We start from the raw sequence: 23,643 nt of genomic DNA on the forward strand, positions 1-23,643 counted from the left end.
TATTGAACAATAAAGGACATACCAATGATCAATAAGTAACTGTTTGCAAAAATATTTTGCAGATCAAGAAGAGGGAGCAGCTTGCAAATTCTAGAATGCACCAAGGATTGTGATATTTATTGAGGTGCATTTCAACTAGTCTTTTAACTGTTGAGTTATACTTAACTTTCATCAGAGAAGTTCCTCAGCATTCCCCAATGCAAGCAGATAAACAGGAAACTAAGGGTTTTCTGAGATATAGAAGGAAGGCAAAATTTGGATATTTGGCAAATGTGGAAGCTCTGAAAATGGACAAAATTCTAAGATGGCCTCCACGTGACTCTGCTGGAGGTTGTTTTGGTTATTGTCATTTCTCTGAGTGCAGAGCTGACTTAACCACCACTCTGTGTCCATTGCACAGCCACAACTGGGTGGTGCAAGGCCCCTCTGGTGCTTCATTTTTCTCCCCCTTCCTCCTCTCTCCCCACATCCCCTCTCAACAGGTTTCCCAACAGAGTGTGGTGGATTTATGCCCTTTGATATTTATGCGCCCTTATAAAATAAAGTTGTTGTATGTGTGTGTTTGCGTAACATAAATGGAATTGTGCCGCTCTAGATTTTGCTTTATTACATTTTCATGCAGCAATATGTTTTAAAACATATGGATCCAATTAGATCCAATCAGAATACCTTTCTACCATCTTGCTCCCATGTGATTGCTGTGTGGTTTTCATCAGTGCCATCTGCTGTGTTTCATGTCTCCATCCTTCTAGTGACAAGCACCTGGATTATTTCCAATCATTGTCATATATGTCCCCTTGGAACCTTTGTGAGGTTCCTCATGGAGTCAAATACCTAGAAGTGAAACTTCTGGGTCCTGGGATGCATGCAGGCTAGTGCCCTGAATAATGGCAGGTTGCTTTCTGTGTACACCCACTGAGTATCCTGTTTGTCCACATACACATTTGGTATTTTCCAATCTTCTAATTGGGCCAGCCTCCTGAATGTTTTAAGTTGCATGCCTCTGATTACTAATGAGATTCAGCATATCTTCATGCATCTTACTTTGTTGTTTGGGTACCTTCTCTGTGGATTGCCTTGCCATATCCGTGCCTGTGTGTATTTGATTTTCTGGTATTTGTTTCCTTCAATTTATAGAATCTCCTTTTATGTTTTGAATACCACCTCCTTATTGGTTGTAGATATTGCAAGTACATTCTCCTCAGCGTTTTAACTCCTCTTGGACTCTGCCTATTTTTTTCTTTATTGAACAAGAATTCTTAAAGCCTTAAACTTATTTGATACAGGCAAATCAGTGTATATTTTTGCCTATTGATCGTAATGTGGGTTTTGTTTAAGAAACATTTTCTACCTCCAAGGGCCACAAAGATATTTCCCTATTAGCTTAGGGCTTAGCTATCACAGTCATGACCAAATTCATTGGGAACCCACCACCATTCCAACTGGAAAGCAGGGATCCAACCTGATTTGTTTTAATGCTGAGTCAGTTATTTTTTTTAAGATTTTATTTATCTATTCATGAGAGACACATACACAGAGAGAGGCAGAGACACAGGCAGAAGGAGAGCAGACTCCATGCAGGGAGCCTGACAAGCGACTTGATCCCAGGACTCCAGGATCACGCCCTGGGCTGCAGGCGGCGCTAAAACGCTGAGCCACCGGGGCTGCCGGCTGAGTCAGTTTTGTTTTGTTTTGTTTTGTTTTGTTTTGTTTTGTTTTGTTTTTGAGCTCCGGCTAATAAGCAGATTCATCAATTATCAAGTTCTTGTTTCAGAGTCTGAATTAGTTTACAACATAAAAGCTGCCTACTGCTTTTAAGGAACCCAATAACTAGTAACTTAAATACAGGCTTCTGTGCTGCAGACCTGAGCTATGTAACCGGCAGGTTGCAAGTGTTATTAGTGACAGTAGCACTCTTGCAAAGCTCCGTATGGATGAAGAGATAAATGGGTAATAACAGCATTTAGATCCCAGATTCATATACGGCTACCAGTCATCTTCATATTCTTGTCACTTTGTGAGTAAATGTCTCAAAGATTTATCCTTCTCTAAAGCACATTTTATGATTCCATCCATCCCTGGCATGAGGTAGAAGTACTCTTCAAAACCCGAACACTAGTAATGCAGAGGCAGAAGTGTTGATTGTTCCTCCAAATACTTCTTATTTCTTTAAATAATGAGGTTTGCTCTCTGTGACAATAATGCCTGCCCTCTGTACCTCTTAAAAGGAGTGAAATGTATGAACACAGCTCATAAAAATGTAAAGACATCATGATTTTTAGACCCACCAACACCTCCATGAGCTCCACCTGGGGCTGAAATTTGATTTGTTAACTTTTTTCTTTACCTGGCTGGCTACATCAGCTCTTAGCCTTCCACAGGATGGTAAGTTCTACCCAGGGCTTGCTCTGCTTCAGTGTTGTTATACCTTTATGGTTTATTTCTGTGATAAATTGGTTAGCGCCTAGGAATTGAAAATGCAGAAGAAACAGTCCTCATTTCTTTTTAGGAGTTTTAGTGGTGTGATTTTGTCCAAAAGGAGTTATTGGTTATATGTAACAAAATCATAAAAAATGCAATTTTTCCAAATTTAAATTGAATGGTCTAAGTTTAATCACTTCAAAATAGAAATTTGGTTCTTAGAATAATAAATTCTGATCAAGAGGAGATGTGGACCAGAAGTTTTTTGGGTAAATTGGAGAAATCCACAGACTCTTTGTCACTCAGGATAAGCCAGGTGTGTGTGTGTGTGTGTGTGTGTGTAACAAATACTACCAAAATCTACTTGAAAGACACCTGTCGGGAGATGCCTGGGTGGCTCAGTGGTTGAGCATCTGCCTTTGGCTCAGGGTATGTTCCCAGAGTCCCGGGATCAAGTCCTGCATGGGGCTCCCTGCATGGAGCCTGCTTCTCCCTCTGCCTGTGTCTCTGCTCTCGCTCTGTGTGTCTCTCATGAATAAATAAAATCTTAAAGAAAAGAAAAGAAAAAAAAGAAAGGCACCTGCCATAGGTCCACTGGGGGCTCCTCTCCTTGGAGCAGGGTCCTCGCCCTATAATCCAGGGTGTCCTAGCAGCCACTGCTAGGACCATCAGAGAAAAGAGAGAATTCTAGGGGGTCTTGCTCCAAAAATGAAATGCTCACAAGTCCTCAGCACATTTGGATAGTGGCCCCACCCAATCACAAGGGGCCAAGGAGTGCAGTCTTATCATGTCCCCAGAATGGGGTAGGGAGAGAGTTAGGGAAGTAAAAATATTTGGCAAACAATGCCAGTGAGTGCCACCCCATAGACCTCTTTTAAAAGAGGACAAAGGATTAAGAATACAGAATTCAATCTGAGAAACACCCAGTCAAGAAGGTAAATGCTTTTCAATTCAAATTAATTGTTATACAAAGTAGGTTTCACCTTTATCACTGGTAAAGAAAAAATAATTCGGTCAAAGCGTAAACACAATTTTGAAAGTTGTTGCGGAAAGTGGAAATTATGAAGACCCATTTCCTATCAGAGACAGCCCAGCTGTAGGGGAGCAAAAGGCCATGGAGGCAGTGGTAGGGTGGCCAGGCCCCACCTCGGGCACAGCCAGTAGGCCGGGGGCCAGTTCAGGGCAGGGATTCAGACAAATGTCAGGTGGATGGGGAGCACCTGGGGGGCTAGGCAGGGACCCCACCCCAGCTTGGGGAGAGGCTGGGAAGGGTGGAAGGAGAGAGAAGAGGTGAAGGACAGAGTCCCCTGGCACAGATACAGGAGGCCACTGCCACCAACTTGCAGGCTGTCTGAGAACACTGCCCTGGACTTGCCCCATCACCATGGCTCTAGGTACTTGTGTGACGGAGCCTGATGTCACCTGGCTGTCCTTGGCCTGCACAGGAAGGACTGCCAACCCAGCAGAGGGGTGGGAGCGTGCCTTATGCTCACAAGCCCAGGCAGAAAGACACCTGGCAGCAATCCAACTGGGCAAAGTTGCCTTTTTACTGGAATCCTGCAAATACCTGAATGCCTGGGAAAGACAGCTGACATGGGCAACAGCTAACAGAACCTAGTGGCCAACATCCCCGAGCTGGTGAGGAGAAAGCCCATCTTGTGAGTTTATATCCTGATACTATCATGCTAAAGACTGTGTTATTAAAACCAGTTTTGAAGCATCCAGAAGACTAAAAAGCAATGATGATAAGAATACTAATGAGTGGAAGAAGCATGTGGTTTGGGCTTTTATTTGTGACATATCAGATGATTTGCTTTAATCCACTCATTATTTTGTCCCCCCCCCCCTTTTAAAAAAAATCCTTGGCTACCTACTGACTTACAGATAATTTGCATATTCACAGCATGAAAAATGTTGCGTATCTGAGCATGCTGCTGTAATGTAAGACTTCGGACGTCCTTTAAGATGAGATATTTGGAACTTTTCTTTTTCAGTAATGGTCGCTGACATTTATCAGTGCTGTTGGAGGGTTCTCTGACATGTGTTATTCAGTCCCCTCATGGCACATTTTGGTGTCCCCACTCCCGCCGCTGCCAAGTTCTGAGACTTTAGGGTTAGAGCTTTAGATCTGGAAGTGCTTTTTCTTCTTTCTGTCTCTTCCTCTTGCTTTAATGCCCCCCCCCAAAAAAACCACCTCTCTCAGTTTGTTTTTAAGAAATGAAGAAATGTTCCAACACGTGACCCACAGCTGCAACCCGTTAACCTTTGCTAATATTAAGTCTGCACTTTGGATCCCTCCTGGGACCTCGAGATAGATGCACTTTTGCTGTTCTAGGCAGCGTGCCCGCCTGGGGAGGGGCCGGGAGGGATGCTCTCCAGCCAGACTTGAACAAATGGAACAAATGTCTTCTCTGCAGAGCATCCTAACAGAATACCTGGCTGGGGCGAGGTGCTCTGGACCCACTCTGTCCAATGCAGTAGCCACTAGCCATGTGTGGCCATGGAGCCTTGAAATGTGCCTAGTCTGAACTGAAATGAGCTGTAAGAGCAGACTGCATATTGGATTCCAGAGAGCATGTAAAAGATCTCATGAACAGTTACATGTTAATTATTGTTGAAATAGTAATATTTTGGAGATTGGATTCAATGGAACATTTTATTAAAATTCATTTTGCCTGTTTATTTTTACCCTCTTCAATGTGGCTTCTGGAAAATTTAAACTGAACTGTGTAACTTACACTGTATTTTTATTGGACAGCACTGGTCTAGGTGACTGAGATTTGTTTTTAACTACTTTACTAAGCAGCAAATACCATAATTTTAATACGGACTTTTTTTTTTAATATGAACTCCATATGGTAGATATTTAATCTACTCTTATTTCAAAGTATAATGAGGTTTTGAACAATTTCCAAAGCACTATGGGTTATTTGACAAATTCTCTTTTATGGATACCGAGTAGCGCTATTGCCACCGAGAAGCTGGCCTAGGCTTTATAATGTGAAACACTTACCCTTGGACCATCTGGTGCTGTTCCATATGGGGCATCTAGGATGTGGTGGGGTGGGGTCATGGGTACTGAGCAGCCACCAGGAGACTTCCTCCCTCCTATCCATGTCCTTCAGCCCCTAATGCTTGTATGAAAGACCTGCAGTTAATCAAACTTTGAGGATGGGCCTTGATCTTCCAAATCCATGAGCCCCAAGTCCGCAGGGAATATTTTATTCTCACTGGTTTCTGGAAGGTTAAAAACTTCTAGAGAACAGAGCTGTAGGGACCTGATGAAACTGACTACATCACAAGGTTGGACTCAAGAACAGCAATGTCCCTTTCCATCAATGGCTTTGCTTTTCCTTGTGAAATATATTAACAGATGAAAACTCCACCTCTTGAGAACAACCAGATGAAACTGCAAGGCTATAGATGCAGCCCCCTGCCTTCATCCCCCCTCTCCCCACTGCCCTGGCAGGCCCCATGGAATATAGTCTCTCTGAGGCCTGAGGGACTCATATTATGTCTCAGCTTGGGAAGAGCAAACACTAGGAGTCCGCTTGAGGCAGGACAATTCATTGACCATCACTGCCCCTCACACTAGTCCCCTTGGATGTTGTAAAAAAGGAAGGTTCTGATTCCCTAATCTGGGCTAGGGTCTATTTAACAAGTTCTTGGGTGATGGCCACACTGCTAATTCACGGACTTTGAGGAGCACGTTCACTAAGTGTCATTAGCTTGCATGTACATTCACAAAAAATCCAGCCCATGGCCCAGGAGATCAACAGTGCCAACTTGACGTTAAATATACCTGGTATACTTTAAAAAACCCAGTATAAAAAGAAATCCATGCCTTAAAACAAAACAAAACGAAAGGTACAATGAACATTCTTCTCTTTACAAAGGGGTTCATGTCAGGGTACCTTTAAAAGCATCTCCCCTTAGGCATGAGAACTTCAGCTACAGTTTACTAACTGGAAAGAAAAAAATGCCAAGTGAATCAGCATCTGGAAATAAAATATCTCTGAAATGATATAAAAAAGCAATAGTAATGCTGACCGCTTCCCTTACTGAACTTCTGTGTGTGTCAGGTGTGCGTGTGGACGCATAGGGGTTAGCCAGTGGAATCTTCGGAGTATGAGTGTCGCTATCCTCATGCTCCTGATGAGAGAAGTAGGGTTCACAGAGTTAGGTCACATGCCAGTAAGAAAACATTCTGAGCAAAACCCAGTGACTCTGGCCTGATCCTGGCCACTTGTCCTTCTTGACCAAGAAACCAATCCCACATCAGGGGAGCCTTGGAACATCATATTTAGAACAGATTGTAATTTATAATGTCTTTCTCTTCCTTGGCAATTTAAGTTAAAATGTCAACTTGAAAAAAAAAGGGTTTCAGAAAGCCCCAGGACGAATGGCACATGTGGCTAGATTAATCACAGGAAGATGAACAAAGTATGCTTTCAACATAGGCTACATCACTGTTAATGGAACATAAAAATCTTGGAAAAGCTATAAGACCATTAAGAGATAGTTAAAACAAATAGCAATCAGCTCAGTAGATAAACAAACACCAATGTGTGCAGCTTACCTGTGAGCAACACCTCTTCCTGCGAGTGACGTTACTAGGCAACAAAACTCCAAACACGCAGATGTTGCCATGAGCCTTTCTCAACTTCCTTTGCTCCAAATTGGAGCAGTCAGACACCATTTGGATGACATAAACATATGACAAAATATCATACCAGAGTAGATACAAAAGACTACATTCCATATGGTTCCATTTATATGATATTCTAGAAAAGGCAAAATTCTAATGAGAAAAAGCAGATGAGGGATTTCCAGGGGCTAATAACAGGGGAGGGGATGATGGTAGAGTCAGGAGGAAACTTCATGAGGGTAGTGAAGACGATCCGTAACATGATGGTGGTGGTGGTGATTCAAAGACTCGAGACATCAGAAAAGGAAACAGAACATGAGAGACTCCTAACTCTGGGAAACGAACTAGGGGTGGTGGAAGGGGAGGTGGGCGGGGGGTGGGGGTGACTGGGTCAGGCACTGAGGGGGCACTTGACGGGATGAGCACTGGGTGTTATTCTGTATGTTGGCAAATTGAACACCAATAAAAAATAAATTTATTATTAAAAAAACAAAGACTCTAGACACTAGTCAGAATTCACTGAAGCGTATATTTGAAATTGCTGAATTTTACTGTATGAAAGTTATATCACAGTAAAGCAAATTGAAGTATGTATATATAAGAACCTGCACAGCCTCTCTGCTTTTCTGTATCTGACTCAGAGTAAGCGAAATTTGGTAACCCTCTGGCAACAGAAAATAAACACAGCTTAATTTCAAAATACAGAGCTAGAAGTTGTTGTAAAAGAATAATAGCTTCAGCAGCCACTGCACGAGTTGCCAAGACTTTACTGGATGCATTCCATCTCAAGATATGGCGTTTAGTCTCTCAAGGTCTTTGGACACCCAGAAAGTGGGTCGTCTTTCAGAATATCTGCGTCACTGTGGAGAACATGTCACTAAATCAAGAAACCAGCTGGATTTATTCTTAAATTGGCAAAAATACATACTTACTGGGAAGTACTATTAATCCTTTCACTCACTGGACAGGGAAGATTGGTTTTAGGTGTTGATTACCTTTGGTTCTGTTGGTACTTTATATTCTTTTGGAGGAGGGGATGTATTCGGCATTAAACTTGTGCTTTGGGAAAGCAGAGATTATGTGACTGCTTGATTCTGAAGCTTAAAAGTGTGAAATTAAGACTAATAGCAAATATTTTTACTGAGTAAGTTGGAACACTCAAGCAATTATTTTAATTAAAACAAAATTATTTTGCCTAAAATATTCAATTATTAGTGCCAAAGCATTGTTCTGGATTGAATTCTCCAGATAATTCTGCTTTTGGCAACAAGTTATAGAAAACCAACTTAAAATGGGCTTATACAATAAGCCCATTTCCTGGCTCATGTATCTGGAATTCTAGAGTTCTAGCAGCAGTTGGGGTTGGCTAGACCTGAGTTTCAAGAATCCCATGGAGCCATGGTTCCCTCCATCTCTACTCTGCTGACAGGGTGGCTTCAGTTTCATATTGGTTCCCTCCTGGGTATAGGATAGCTGCTAAGTTCTACTTGAGCCTACCTTTTTTTCATTAATTCCCTGAGGGGAGAGAGAGATTCCTTCAGGAACCTCTGACTTAAGGTCAGTGAAGGACTTTCTCAAGACCATTTCTCATTGGCTCAAATTGGATCACATGCCCAGTCACTGGCAGGAGGTCTCCCCTACAACTGGAAGCAGAATCAGCGCCCATGAGAATGGGAATTGATGATGTGGGGGGAGGGGTGTGTCTCTGAAGGAGGGGGAGCAGTGGGGGCTCTATTAAGAATGAGAAAATGTGAATGACATGGAGCCAACACAAAATAGGTACTGTAGGGTCGAATTTAAATCCATTACTTTAAAGGTAACCTGTATTTCTTCTTATTAAGAAAAATTCTCTAGGCTTAAATTTTAATTTTAAGAGAATACTTATAGCAAAAAGGAAGAAAGTAAAACCACTGTAATCCCACTACCCTATGAGAACTATTGATACAAGAATATTTTTAAACATTAAAATAAATATTATACTCTGCATACTGCAGGCACAGTAGAGCATAATGGTTAGCAATATACAGACTTAGGTGTTAGCCCCTCCATTCATCTACTTACTGTCTGTGTGTCCTCGATGGGTAAGCTACTTATCTTTCCTGTGCTTCAACTTCTCTCTGTGATGGATATAAGAATAATATTTATAAGGTCCAACAGCACTAACCCTCTAGTTCAGAGGTCAGCAATCTATAGCCTGCCGGCCAGACCTGCCTTACTGCCCGTTTTTATAGACAAAGTTTTATTGGAATCCATCCATAGTCATCCATTTATGTATCCATCTATGGATGCTTTCAGACTATAATGGCAAAGTTAAGTATCTCTAACAGAGACGATATTACCCACAAGACTAAATTACTTATAATCTGGCCCTTTGCAGAGAAAGTTTGCCAACCTCTGGTCAGACCAACAGACCTCTCTTGTCTTGTCAAAATCTAGCATGTCAAAAAATTTAAAAAAAAAAACTAACATGTCATATTTCTGTGGTTATGTGGTAACTTAACCAGTCTGGAGATATGATCAAGAAAAAATGACATCTGTAGAGCTAACATGAAAGCAAGAGATGCTCAGTTATTTTATCAGTTAGAGATAGTTAAGGACTGTGAGTAATTTAAAAATCTATACAGGTATTTAAATGTCAAATTTTCCTGAATTGACCAGAGATCTTGAAATATATGATACATGATCTCCCTTGAACTCTGAGGTGTTGACATTGGGACATGAATGAAAGCACCTTTGTACAGAGTCTTATCTAGCCGATAGAAGTCATAGCTATGGAGAGAAGATAAGACTGAAGAGGGAATGAAAGAGAAGCTATAACAAATTATTGCAAATATTGCTTTAGAAAAGAAAAGATTGTCACCATCTGTGTGCTCTGAGGGAGCAGTGGTACAGATGTGTGGATGGGAAGAGCAAACAGGGACTCCCCAGAGAAAAGGGAGTAGTCTGAATGAGCACAGCCAAGCTGATGCAAGTCTGAGCTGTGGAAGACCGCTAAGTGTAAAGAAAAGAGTCATTGGAAAAAGTGATACATCCGTGGAGGGCAACTGCCCTCATAGTATGGGGTAGTTTTGGTCTTGAGTATAAAGATATTCAAGCTCTAAATTATTTTAGTCAAACTAACTTTTCCATAAAATAGTATTTTAACTAAAGGTTAGATTTTTGGTCAAGTGTGTAATGTCCTTCCTTAAAAATGGAGCGACCATCAACTACAAAGTTTTCTAAAATAAAAATCCTTTGATACATTCAGTGGTGCAATGTGAGCATTAAAATAAAGGATCTCCATCAACTACCTGATTTCAAATCCTGGCTCAACCACTTTCCCTCTAATCCTTGAGGTCCAAAGCCTTGTTTTTCTTATTTATAAAACAGTATTGATAAAAGTAGTAACTTTAGAGTTTTGATGAGAATCAAATGAAATAGTAATATGTGTTTTGGTATAGAAGAAATACAGTATTAGAATGACATAGAAAGAGAAAGTCATCCAAAAACATTGATTTTGCAGTCTTCTTTTGCTTGTGTGTGACTTTCCTAGGAGCTGGCATAGACAGGAGACATCAAGCTTTGTTTGACTCATCAAGTGTAAAGCTTAGCCTCTGTGACTGACAAAGTGCCTGCTGCTCGGTTTCCTTTGCAGTGCCTTATACATTGCAGGCAAACAGCAATATTTATTTCATATAATTAAAGAAAAGACCATCTTCTTGGATGGCCAAATGGAGATGAGCTGAATTTTCCTGGGTCAGAAAGATGCTAGACTCCAGTAAATGGAAGCAAACTGATACCTTGGGTGCTGTGGGTGCTGTGCTTGTTCTTGAATTTAAGATACTCTCATTTGCTAACATAAGGTTGATAATTTAATTTTTAAAAATGTTCATTTGGATCCCACCTGCTTTTGCCCCTTTTACATTTATTTTCTCCAATTCAATAAATGCACAAATGTATTTGACTGTAAAACACACCTCTTTTTCTTGGTTCGTCAGAGCGAACTAGCACCAGGGCCAGGGGTACTCACCAGACAACAGCCTCTCAGAGCAGCAACCGCAGCTTTGTGAATTTGACCATTTATAACGGCTAGGGAATCAAACTCTTCATTCTCAGGTTTTGAGACATAGTCGTGAAAGACCCTGTCAGCTCAGTCAGATCGTTTGACTCGGTGGCTTTGAATCTGGTCAATGAAAATCTATAATATGCAGGTGTGTCTTGCTGTATTTGCTACTGAAATCTGCTTCTCTTGTATAGATCACTGTTACAGATGAGGAAGTTAGTAATCCATCCTTTTTAGATCTGGTGAGGACTCCCCAAATGAGGAAATGCACACTTATTCTTATGTTTGCTTGGTAAGTCTGACTTGTGATGGGCTCAAAAGCTTGTATCGAATTTACCACGCGTCCCTTCCTTCATATCAGGCTGAAGTTATGTCTCACTTGGTCTCCGTTGTCTTTCCGTGTTGCTCCAGGTTCACAAGTGCGGTGGTTTATCAGGGCCTCGTCATGCGCCTGGGAATTATCGGAGGCAACCTCTATATCGACTTTTTCATCTCGGGAGTTGTGGAGCTGCCCGCAGCCCTCTTGATCTTACTGACCATTGAGCGTTTTGGACGGCGCCTTCCGTTTGCGGGAAGCAACGTAGTGGCAGGAGTGGCCTGTCTTGTCACTGCGTTCTTACCCGAAGGTAATAAAACAGTCTTAAATCAAAATAATCAAGAATGGGGACCCTCTTGTCCTTAGAAAATGTACCTCCGCCTCAGAATCTGGGGACCAGACAAGCTGTAGTGATGTCACTCAATTTTCTACTTAAGCAGCGTAACGACTCTGATTGGTTCTACAGGTTTTCTGTTTCCTCCATTTTAGGTTCATTTATGGATGAAATAGATGTTGTGCAAAATCTGGCTTGTAGTCATATAGTTTATTCTTGATCACCTTTATTTAACTTACTTTCATGCCATCATTGATCATGCTTACCATATTTCCTGCTTACGGGCCCTGTCGCTGGCCCTGGGTGAAACACCAGGGGTACAAAAGGAAGAAAGGAAGATGCTTGTTGACTTCAAAAGGTTCACCTAGTAAGGGATATGGATACTTTTTTAAATTTGTTTTTCTTTCAAGTTTTTATTTAAAGTCTAGCTAGTTAACATATAGTATTAGTTGCAGGTATAGGATTTTGTGATTTATCACTTTCTTAAGACACCCAGTGCTCATTACAAGTACCCTCCTTAATGCCCATCAGCCATGTAGCCAATCCCCCCTCCACCCACCTCCCCTTCCAGCAACTTTCAGTTTGTTCTCTAGAAATAAGAGTTTGTTTTTCCTTCTTTCCCCGCCCTATGTTCATCTGTTACATTACTTAAATTCTACATATGAGTGAAATCATATGGTATTTGTCTTTCTCTGACTGACTTGATGTAGCATAATACTCTCTAGTCCTGCCCATGTTATTGCAAATGGCAAGACTTCATTCTTTTTTTTGTGGCTGAGTAGTATTCCATTATTTCCAACATCTTTATCCATTTATCAGTCAATGGACATTTGGACTTTTTCCATAATTTGGCTATTATTGATAATGTTGCTATAAACATTGAGGGGGATGGTATAGACACTTTAATGCTTTCACAACTCACTGTGATAAATGAAATAAATGAATTAGTTACAGTTGACCCTTGATGCAGGGGTGGGGATGCTGACTTCCTGCATGGTCAAAAACCTGCATATAACTTGTGACTCCCCAGAAACTTAACTAATAGCCTACTGGTGACCAGAAGCCTTGCCCATAACAAAAGAGTTGATGAACAGATATTTTGTATGTAATCTGTATTATATATGTGTTCTTATAATAAGGTAAGCTACAGAAAAGAAATTGTTATTAATAAAATTGTAAGGAAAATACATTTATAGTACTGTGTAAAAAATGTATGCATGTAAATGGACCTATGTAGTTTAAACATGTTGTTCAAGAGCCAATTGTACCAGATTTAGAAAAATAAAGCTCTTTGAAGGCTCTACATGATTAAAAAAATGTAGGTACAAGGAGTGAAATGCAAGGTGTAATTAGGAAAAGCTACACAGAGGTGAGAGCTAGGCACATATGAAGAAGGAAAAGAGATGTGCTGGACATGGGTGCCTGGCCGGCTCAGTCAGAAGAGCATGTGACTCTTGATCTCAGGATCATGAGTTCGAGCCCCATGTTGGGTGTAGACATTACCAAAAAATAATATTAATTAACTTCTTTAAAAAAGAAATGTACTAGACAGAAGGGAAGAAGGGAAGGAGAGATTTTTTCCACAGTAGAACCGGGTTCCTAGAAGTAGGAACCATCTTTGAGGGTTCCAGGAGTACATGTTCTCTGTTATCACTGGAATATCCACAAAAAAGGGGCTGAGGATCACTTGCCACCAGCGGTGACTGGCCTCACAGGCCATGCCAGGAGCTTGGGCACAGTCCTAAAAACTTCTTTCATAGCCGCATCACGTTGGATGGTGGCAGTGAGGAAGGAGAGATGCGGACAGCAGGAATTAAGGTCATGACAGTTGGCCTGGGTAGGAGAGAGAGAGGGTGATTTCGGGGAAGTGTCAGAGGTTGTGAGGGGGCTGGGGCTTGATGACCACCAGGGCATGTGGCAGAGTGGCAGATGACCCCAGATGCATGGTTAACACAACCTGCCTTATCTCTGCCACAGGACGGGGTCCTAGGGAATGTGTGAATTAGAACAAGTTCATTATTTCCGTGTTACAGGATATGTGGGGTGGGGGGTCACTGAGAGAGCAGATTCTCTGGTAGTCCTTGTGTGAGCCCCAGAGAGGCTGTCTTTTCTTCTGAGAATCATCTGAAGATCAAGAAAGAAGGGATAATATTGTGGAAAAGTGTAAAAAATGATTGCCACCACCAAACTAGGTGTGGGAACAGGGCCTGAATGAGATAGATGTAACTCCGGTCCTTGCAAATAACGCACAATCTAAGTAGAAGGGTGACGAATCAGGAACATTGGAGAGTTCACTGTTGTTTCCATTTTACTCTGACATCGTATCATTTGGGGTTTAATTCCCTACAGCAAGGTCTTCTCTTCTCATGGCACGTGGAATTAAGTATCTGTTGCATAGGAAGTTAGGGAAGGGTGGAGAAATGAGTTACAGGTGACCCATCATTTCATGATGTAACATTCCCCTGGAAGATTCTCTGGACCCCAGACTGACTGGGGTGATTTTGATGTGTGCTGCATTCTGCGTGATGCCAGAGAGCATTCTAGGCCATACATCCACATCGGCGTTGGAGTAACTAGGTGTGTGGGAATCGAGCTGTTTTGTAGAGAGCACTTTCATATAGGGGAAAATATAAGGCAAAGAAAATTTGCCTTTCTGTTTGGTCCTATCAGTTTTATTTTGAGGACATAATTTCCCTATTACAGCCTTCGAATCGTTCTCAGCAATACTGAAAAATAATTGCTCTTATTCTGGACACCTCTTATTTGTATCTTCACAGACTCAGCTGCTGGTATAGTCATAGGTCGGGCATGATTGGCACGAATAAACCCACATCCCTAATGCTCCTCGGGAGTACCACATTTTAACAGCAGTTCCTCACTTGGGTTGGCAGCCCTTCTACTGAAGGGAGCTCTTGGACTTGGTTACTTGGGCTGTTGAATTAACATTAGAAAGATTTCTCTCAGTCACTCTTGGGGTCAGGAAGAGGAGGGCAGCCCCTGCAGAGAATGCTGATTAGCCTTTTAGTGGAATCAGCTCTAAAATTATCGAGAACAATTTAACAGGCTTTCCCTCCACTAAGCACAACTGTTTATGGTCTGAAGAATGGGATTCTGGAAAGAAGAAAGCTTTTCTGGGTGTATCTTCACTTAAGCCTCCCTGCTTTTGACCCAAATTTTTGAACTCTGATTAAAGTCTGAAAACGAGAAGGGTTTCTTTGTCCATAGCCATCTGCATCTTTCATTTGGGTTTGTTTAGGATGGCTACAAACCTAGCCGTTTGGGTAAGTATTCTTCATTTTGAAACAGGAAGGCTGCCTTTTACTTGTATTTCCCTTTAAGTGAAAAGTCAAAAAAAAAAAAAAAGAAAGAAAGAAAGAAAGAAAGAAAGAAAGAAAGAAAGAAAACAAAAGTCAGACAATGTACCTTAATTTACATAGCTCTATTACAAATTTTCTCTACATTTTATTTCAGAAATCAAAGCAGGTGGTGTATCAGAGGAGATGTAAAATAGTGCTTCTTTAAAATCCTGTATCCTTTTTTCAAAAATTGAGGTATTATTCCCAGTAAACTCTGGCCCCTTGACCAAATCCCTATTCCGAGGCACCGTTGGTTCCGAGGCACCGTCTTTGTGCATAGTTCCAGCCTCAGTACTCATTTGTAAATTGTCTTGTGTTCTTTTGTCATTGCTACTGAAAGGTGTCTCCTGCCACTCCAAGAGGAACGCAGTATATTACTGGGATGGTCAGAAGTTTCTGCCTGCGGACGTCATACTCACACATCATTCACATCATTCACGCTGCCTAACAAATTGCTTTCATTTCACTCTCTAGTTAACGAACAGCGCGGTGCCTTTGGGACTTGTGTTTTATCACACGTTTCACCAAAACCTCTAGCTCAGTGTGGTTAGACAGTGGCCTCTGCTGCTCAGAATGAGTTGAGAGTCTTTCAGAGCAAAGTCAGCATGTAGGATAAACCACGTCTCCTCCAGGATGGCCACTTGACAGCATTTTCTGAACATTTTATTCACTTGACTGGTTATTTATCTGTATTCACTGAGTGAACCACATATTTTTTGGGTGTGAGTGTGTGTGTTCATTTGGTGTCTTGGTTTTTGTTTGATTCTTTCCAGCAAACAGTTCTGGCCTCAGTTGTAAACTAAAACTGTCATTGAAGTTACCAGCAGGACTCACAGAGTAGTCTTGATTCAGTAGAAAAAACCTATAACTTAAGAACTTAGGCTGGGGGGCGCTTGGGGGGCTCAGATGGTTAAGCGTCTGCCTTTGGTTCAGGTCATGATCCTGGAGTCCTGGGATCGAGCCCCACATTGGCATTGGCATCGGTGGCATCGGCTTTCTGTTCAGCAGGGAGTCTGCTTCTCCCTCTACCTCTGCCCCTGCCCTCTGGTCCTGTGCTCTCTCTCGCTCACGCTCTCTCTCTCAAATGAATAAATAAAATATTTTTTAAAAAAAAAAGAACTTAACCTGGATAATCAAGTTATTTCCACAGTAGCAGGCGATATTCTTTGCAGCCCAAGAGCAGCGAAAGGTTGCCCGGTCGGGCTGGGACCCAGGGAATCTGGGCAAGAGCTCCCACTTTCTGTTCCCTGGCACCTGGCACTGTACCACCTGCTCATTGAAGGCTGGGGTGGAATGCATTTCCTGGTCCCCCTCCCTGGCCTTAATGAAAAGGCAAAGCCTAAATAAAACACAGTTTACAACTGTTCTGTGCCAGAGCAGATGGCAGCCCAGCACATCAGCGCAACTCTGACATCCCTCACCATCTGATGTAACTGTGAATGTGAGAGCTACAGGTGTTCTCATCTGGGAAAAACGTCAAGTACACCAGGACGTCCTCGGCCAGTTTGCAATCAGAACGTAATTTTGTAGCCTCCCAGCTATGATCCAGACTCTCAAACTATCTTTTTTGTGTGTGTGTGTGTGTGCCTGCCCTCCTAGGCACTTGTATTATTTAGTGAGTATTAGCTCTTTTTTATTTGTTGACTAGTCTGTAGAGAATACACATAAACCTACTGAGCTTGATTCTCTTCTGTCCTCCTCCGCATTCATGCCTACTTTTCTATGAAAAAAAAATCATTTTGGGGGAATGGGCAGTAATTCTTCTAGGAAATAAGAGGACCATTTAGTGTGGGGTGAGCATGAATAAATAGGAGTGTAAAAGAGAAAGGTTTCATCTTCAAAGGTGGAAGTCAGAGCGTCCTTAGCTTTGCTTTGGAGGGCAGATAGGAGCTTACTCATGCACCTGTGTCCACTGAGGGAGGATAGCATAAATTGCACGACTCAAGAAATTTAGAGCACTGGCTTTTTTTAAAAAAGATTTTATTTTATTATTTATTCATGAGAGACAGAGAGAGAGAGAGACAGAGACAGAGACACAGGCAGAGGGAGAAGCAGGCTCCACACAGGGAGCCCGACATGGGACTCGATCCGGGGTCTCCAGGATCAGGCCCTGGGCTGAAGGCGGTGCTAAACCACTGAGCCACCTGGGCTGCCCGAGCACTGGCTTTTTAGGGCAAAAATGGTTTACTCCTTGCTTTAAAGTGTGAAAGAAAATATTTAATGAAGAATTTTGGCTTTTTCCACTAGTTGCTGTGGAGGAAAGGAGAATTTCCTCAGATAGCCAGTGCATCCCTAAAACAGTTCATTTTTAAATGAATTAACCAACTAATATTAAGAGTCTGGCTCCTGCTGGATGACTTTCTGGGGAAGTAGCAATATTGGGGACATATACCCTAGTGATAACACAAGGCATGGATGTCCCTTTCCAGAGGTCACAGTCCTCAAAGCCTGCCCTCCAGAAACCAAGATCAGCTTCATGTCCAGATTTTTCCTGGTCTGCTAGGAACAGCTATTCTGTGTGCTATCACAAGGAGTGGGAACAAAGAGGGGAGAAACAGGTACCAGGCTGCGGTAAATGGTTCTCAAGGGTCCAAGTGAAGACCACCTTCCAGACAAACAGCCGGCGTACTCAGGCCGTCTAGGAAAGCAGTGCCTGCACACTATTTTCACTGTAGTGACTGCTCAACAAATGGCTCCTGCGTCATATTCCCATCATCTAACCCTGCTCAGAAAAGCAACTAGCACACTAAATATTAGCTATCATCCTAGTGGTTGTTGTTGCTGTTAAAATTTGGCTACAATGTTTGGAGGTATCCATCATTCGTGCTTAAAATTAGCAAAGACTTGGGCCCAGGAGAACACGTAGCAAATGCCTTTTGTTGTTTTGGGATGGGGATGTATTATTGAAAGCAAACCCTTAACTCTTCCTTTCTAAATCTTCTATGTTCGCAGGAATACCCTGGTTGAGAACCACGGTTGCTACCCTGGGAAGACTAGGGATAACCATGGCCTTTGAAATTGTGTATTTGGTAAATTCCGAATTGTACCCAACAACATTACGGTAATTCCAACCTATATGTCATGGTTTGTCCTAAGTAATTCTGCAGCCAGACGTTTTGACTTAAAAACTACAAAATAGTTTCCTTAACTTGATTTATTAGCCTGGGCTGAATTCAGCCAATAAAGAAGATATGCTTTGAATTATGGGTGCTTTCCACATTTTTTTGATAGAAGTATTTCTCATAGCAGTATCTTGATACCCAGCTGTGGTTTTGTGGGATCAGAAAATCTTAGTTAGGGTACTTGCTTAGTGTGGGTTAAAGCTGTCTTCATCAGTATCACTCTGTTTAAAGGCTATCGCCTCTGTTCTGGCCACATTCCACCTCTTGCAGCTGTAAGCAGCTGATGAATGAAGGCCAAAGTTAAACAGTGTGCATGGGCTGCAAATTGACCTCCTTTCCTGGGGGAATATTCGTGTGCACACCTTACTGTCAAGTGAGTGTGCCAAGGTGCCACATTAGCATCACAGCGTGGGCTGGGGGGTGAGCGGCAGGTGGAATGTTCCCTACCTCGCTGTCCTCACTGTGAGTCAGCATTTGCCCAGATGCAAAATGAGGCAGAATGGAAATGATTTGCTTAGAATAAGAGAGTAGTAGTTTTCAAAGTTAAAAACTATAGAAATGGTAAATACTACTAAAATGTCTTTGTTACTTATACATCTGAATATTCTACTTATCTTGAAGGTACTTTAATATTTTTTAAACAATTTTGTACTCTACAGAAACTTTGGAGTTTCTCTCTGCTCAGGTTTATGTGATTTTGGGGGAATCATAGCTCCGTTTCTTCTCTTCCGGCTAGCAGCCATTTGGCTAGAACTACCTCTTATCATCTTTGGTAAGAACTCATTTTATACACTATTCCTAAATGCCTTCATCTATATTCTTTGTATTAATAGAACTCTATAGCAATTATGCGGTGTGCTATTAATGAGATGATTTAATTTCTTTAATGACAACTGCTTGGGTTTTGGTAGTCCGTCTGATGATAACGAAATGTGAAACCCTAAGTGATTTCTATTTATTTTATAATAAAGGGTTGTGACGAGTTGTATTCAATTTAGCTTTCTTTGTTTAGGTTCTGAGTTAAATTCCAATGCTGGGAAACTTATGATATTGGGGAACAGAGCCAGTAATTTTCAAGGGACCAATTTGGATCCTCAGTTTATTTCAAAATAAGCCTAAAAACCAATTCTGTTTTTAAATATTCTGTATCTGTTGAGATCATGTCTTCATTTGCTTTGATGTGGAGCATGCTGTGCAGAAAGAACGGAGGACACAGAACCCGTGTGCCCAGTAACCTCTGTGCTGTCCAAGTTCATGCCTTTAATCTCCTCAGGCTGTGGGAGGGGATAGGACCATGGCTTAGGGGCAAGGGGCTTAGGATAATTCAGCCCAGTGCCCCTCAAGTGCTCTTGCAACCTTTCTGCCTGGGTCTCATACCTGCCTCTGCCCTCCTCAGCAAGGAAGGACGCAAGTGGGCCCCTTTCTCCTGGACCTTCCCCCCACCTCTGTGTCCTTATTCCTGGTAGAGGATGTTTTTCTCATGTTGCCCAGCTATTTAAATTAGAATGAAAGTATCGAGTCCATGAGGACATAAACCCTGAGCAATGCAAAATTCATCACAGTGCTAGCTAGCTAGGGACAGTAAGGCTTCTAAACACTTGACACCACCGAATTCAAGAAAAGATTATTTCAAATTATTTCATGGGATCTGATAAGCAAGCTTAGCGTTGAATCTGTGCCCAGCACGAAAAAGCAAAGAGAGCGCCGTTGTTCACCCAAGAGCAGGTGGTCAGGAAGCCCCATGGTTCAAGGTCTCGGCCTGAACTGCGGGGAGTGCTGGGGAAGCCAGCCCTTCTGCAGAGTCTGGCTGGGGAGAGAGCCACACTTCCAAACCATCAGCCACATCACAGTGTGGTAAATACTGAAAGCAGAAGGTGCCAGGGGAGCACAGTACAGAGACACCTGACCTGCCTGAGTCAAGGAGGAAGGAAGAATGTCTAGTTGAGATCTGAGACGGTAGAAATTACCCACGTGGGAAGTGCCAGCTGGGGCTCCAAGCAGTGGGAAGGCCTAGCGTCCGAGGACAAAGCTGTTCTCCAGGAGCCAGGGTGTTAGAGGAAGGAGACAGTGTGTGCACTGGGCCAGGGAGGGAGGTGAACGTGGGAGGCAGACATAGGCCAGTTTGGGAAGGGTCTTCCCATCCTGCAAAGTTTTGCTCTTTACCCAAATAGCAGTGGGAGCCAAGAGCTCGAAGCTGGGATTGACAGGGTTAGGTTTGCACTTTAGAAGCCTGACTCTGATGGCACATATGCAGATGGGTCAGAAGGGACAGTGCTGATGGTGGACCAGTTTCATCAGGTAAGGGCTCATGACAGCCGGGGTTAAGGTGATGACATAGGGAGTGTTGGGCGTGGAGAGATTCCAGAAATGCTTAAAGCAAAGCTGGCAAGAGGGATGACTGAGTGGGCTTACTGCAAGCAGAGCAAGGTGGGAAAGCCGGGTTCCTGGCTGGGGAGAGGAGAGATCGCCAGGGCTTTGTTAAGGGCACGCCAGAGGAGCAGGTCTACAGAATGTGGGGGAGCCTGTTGGGGCATTGGTCCCATGAAGTGCCCGCAAGGAAGCCAGTAGGCTTTGGGGCCTAAGCTCCAGAGATAAGCGTGGAGCAGGGACAAGGATTTGGAAGCCATCTGTGTGTAGATAACCATGGAAGAGACTGCGTGAGCGCAAAGAAGGTCCAGGCAGGACAGAGCATTGAGGAGTGACAAAGTATCAGGCATGACAATAGAACAGGAGCCCATCAAGGAGAGGAAGAGGGACAAGAGAGGGATGGTGGTGAGGGGAGGGGGGCAGAAAGAAGCAGGCAGGGAGGCCAGGGCACGGCAGCGTGTTCACCAGCAGCCGGTGCTGCTGTGGGGCCAGACAGCAGGGCCCGGAAGCACAGCCAGCGGGTCTGGAGCTGGCAGGAGTGGGGCCTGGAGCCCAGGAGGCAGAGCCAAGAGAGAGCAGGTGAAGGTGAGGCCTGACCGTGGTGGTGAGTGCTGGTGCTGGCGCCCACCTGCCGAGGCCAACAGTGACATTTTCAGGAATGTTTGAGCCCGGTTGTTAACATAGCCATTCTTAAAACACATATATCAAATATATTAAAAACAAAGGTAATAAATAATGGTGTGATATGACCCCTAAGGAAAGGGAGGGAGAGGTTGCAGTCAAGCTCTTGGTCAGTAAAAGGAGGCTGAGGGGATTCCTGTCTGGTGACTGCCATCTTCCCTGAGGAGCAGGAGGTGAGGTCTTCTCTGACTGGTCGGCACCTAGGCACCCATTAAATAATTGTTAAGGGAGTGATGGAGGAGTGGTGGCTGCGTGCAAGAGTACTGGGATGGTAGGGCTGCATAGCATCTGAGAAAGGCAGAGAACATTTCAAATATGGCAGAGGAAAACTGGAGAGCTGGTGAGGGTAAGCAGAGGGTTGCTGCTGGTAGGGGCTGGTTGAGGTGAGTGAGCACAGCTACTCCAGGGGGAGCAGGGAGCATGACCGGGGTGGGCTGGCTGTGCCTTCCTGGTGTGCTATTACCTTTCCCTATCCCCTAGGTATCCTGGCATCTGTCTGCGGTGGGCTCGTGATGCTTTTGCCCGAAACCAAGGGTATTGCCTTGCCAGAAACAGTGGATGATGTAGAAAAACTTGGCAGGTATTGTATGAAATTCAGCACATCTTTAATAAAAGCAGCATATCAAACAACAGAGGAAAAAGTACTGTGGAGAAAATTGAACACTCACAGGGGAAAATAATATTAATTCCCATATCACATCCTCGGGAGAAAATTTGAAGTTGATTTAGAAGGTTGATATAAAAAAAAGCAAAAGTATAAAAGAATGTATATTGTTTTTTAAACGTGGTTATGAAGAGGGAGACATTTCTAAGTAAGGTGTTAAAACTCAGAAACAATCTAAAGGAAAGGACAGGATGATTTAACAAAGTAGAAATACCTTAAATGTGCATCAGTAGGAAACTGATTATGAAAATGCTAATGTATTCTGGGTGTGGATTACCATAGGAGATCAAAAGAATTGACATTTATCTGTGTGGAACGACATGGTAAGATCCTCAAGATTGATCACAAAGGGAAAACTTGCTGAACAATGTGTTATAGTATTTATTAAAAAATAAAAGCATTAGTAACTCCTCTCTGTAGCTAGATGGGAAGATAGAGGACAGAGAGATATGGGTGGATAGATGGATAGATGGATGGATGGGTGGGTGGATGGGTAAGTGGGTAGGTGGATGGATGGATGGATAAAAGTAGAGAGATAGAAGGAGAGAGAGATTATGAGAGAAAGAGAAGAGCATCTAACCAGTATGCAAGGAAAGTTAATATCCAACCAATATATAAACATGGAGAGTTATAGCAACAAAAATCCACACTACCACGAATTCTTTCTAATTTCCTCTGCTTGAAATATTTCACAATAAAAAGAGAGAAAAAGGATATGAACAGAGAATGTGTAGCAAGAGGTCTACACATAGGGAAATGAATTGGGAAGAAGACATCACTTTTACATTCTGTAGACTTTTGTATTATTTTATTTTCTAATTACAACACATGGCCTTGTATTATCTGCATAATTAAAAAAAGTTTGTAACAGCAAGTTTTTAAAATAAAAGTAGTCTTCTAAATAAAGACCAGAAGTTAAGGATATGGAATCTCTAAACTTTAAAAAAAATTACATCAAACAATATTTATAAGAAGACTGAAATGTTATTAGCCTCATGGCTCTCTTCACTCGTAGATTGGGAAGAGAGTAGAAGTCGACATTTTTTAAGTGCCTATATGATCAGTGGTTTCACATATGTAATTTCATTTAATTCTCCAAGTGATTTTGGGCAATTGCAGTTCATAGCCTCACTCTTTTAGGTACTGGGAAATTTGCGTTTAGATAGATTCACAACTTTTCCATGCCAGGAATGGCATTGATGCTGTCCAGTGGGCACACGTGCCTTGGTTGTGTGTATGCTTTTCTTATTTTACGCTGCATACTACTTGATGTTTTCTCTTCAGATTCTCTTTTAATGAGATGTCATCCCTCCTCCCCAGTGGTAGGCAACAATTGCTAAAAGTCTCACGAATCTTGTTCCAAACCTTTAAAACTTACAAACTGATTTCATTGTCCTGTTTCTTGATGCTATTTCAAAAAGTATGATCGACTAATCATCCCAGAACTTTCCTAAGAAAAACTTATCAGTGTATTTAAAATAAAACCATCAGCTCATATCTCAGTAGCTGGCCTGGCCAGTCAGAGGACAGGGGAACATTTGCCCATGAAGTAATCCGAACAGATTTGTACGCTTGTTTGGAAATCAAGTGGTAAGTAATGGCTTATTTCTTACCCAGAGCTCTACCTATTTTTCACCCTAGAACAATGCTACCTGAAATTCGGAGTGAGATGGAAGATTCCCTTTAAGGTTT

The 23,643-nt window shown here is 42.4% G+C and overlaps 1 protein-coding gene across 2 annotated transcripts in view; it reads left to right on the plus strand.

The window, feature by feature from the left end:
* SLC22A3 (solute carrier family 22 member 3) overlaps positions 1-23,643 on the plus strand; it is an 88,424-nt gene that overhangs the window by 62,790 nt on the left and 1,991 nt on the right. The window contains exons 6-11 of one of the 2 annotated variants that reach the window (XM_038526497.1): positions 11,306-11,403; positions 11,523-11,737; positions 18,070-18,178; positions 18,899-19,011; positions 21,768-21,867; positions 23,593-23,639. In XM_038526497.1, coding sequence (XP_038382425.1) covers positions 11,306-11,403; positions 11,523-11,737; positions 18,070-18,178; positions 18,899-19,011; positions 21,768-21,867; positions 23,593-23,638 — 681 coding nt within the window. In that variant the 3' untranslated portion in view covers position 23,639. The remainder of the gene's footprint in view (positions 1-11,305; positions 11,404-11,522; positions 11,738-18,069; positions 18,179-18,898; positions 19,012-21,767; positions 21,868-23,592; positions 23,640-23,643) is intronic. The other variant, XM_038526496.1, reaches the window with a different exon arrangement.

Source organism: Canis lupus, chromosome 1 (assembly GCF_011100685.1).
Source record: "Canis lupus familiaris isolate Mischka breed German Shepherd chromosome 1, alternate assembly UU_Cfam_GSD_1.0, whole genome shotgun sequence".
Taxonomy (NCBI): domain Eukaryota; kingdom Metazoa; phylum Chordata; class Mammalia; order Carnivora; family Canidae; genus Canis; species Canis lupus.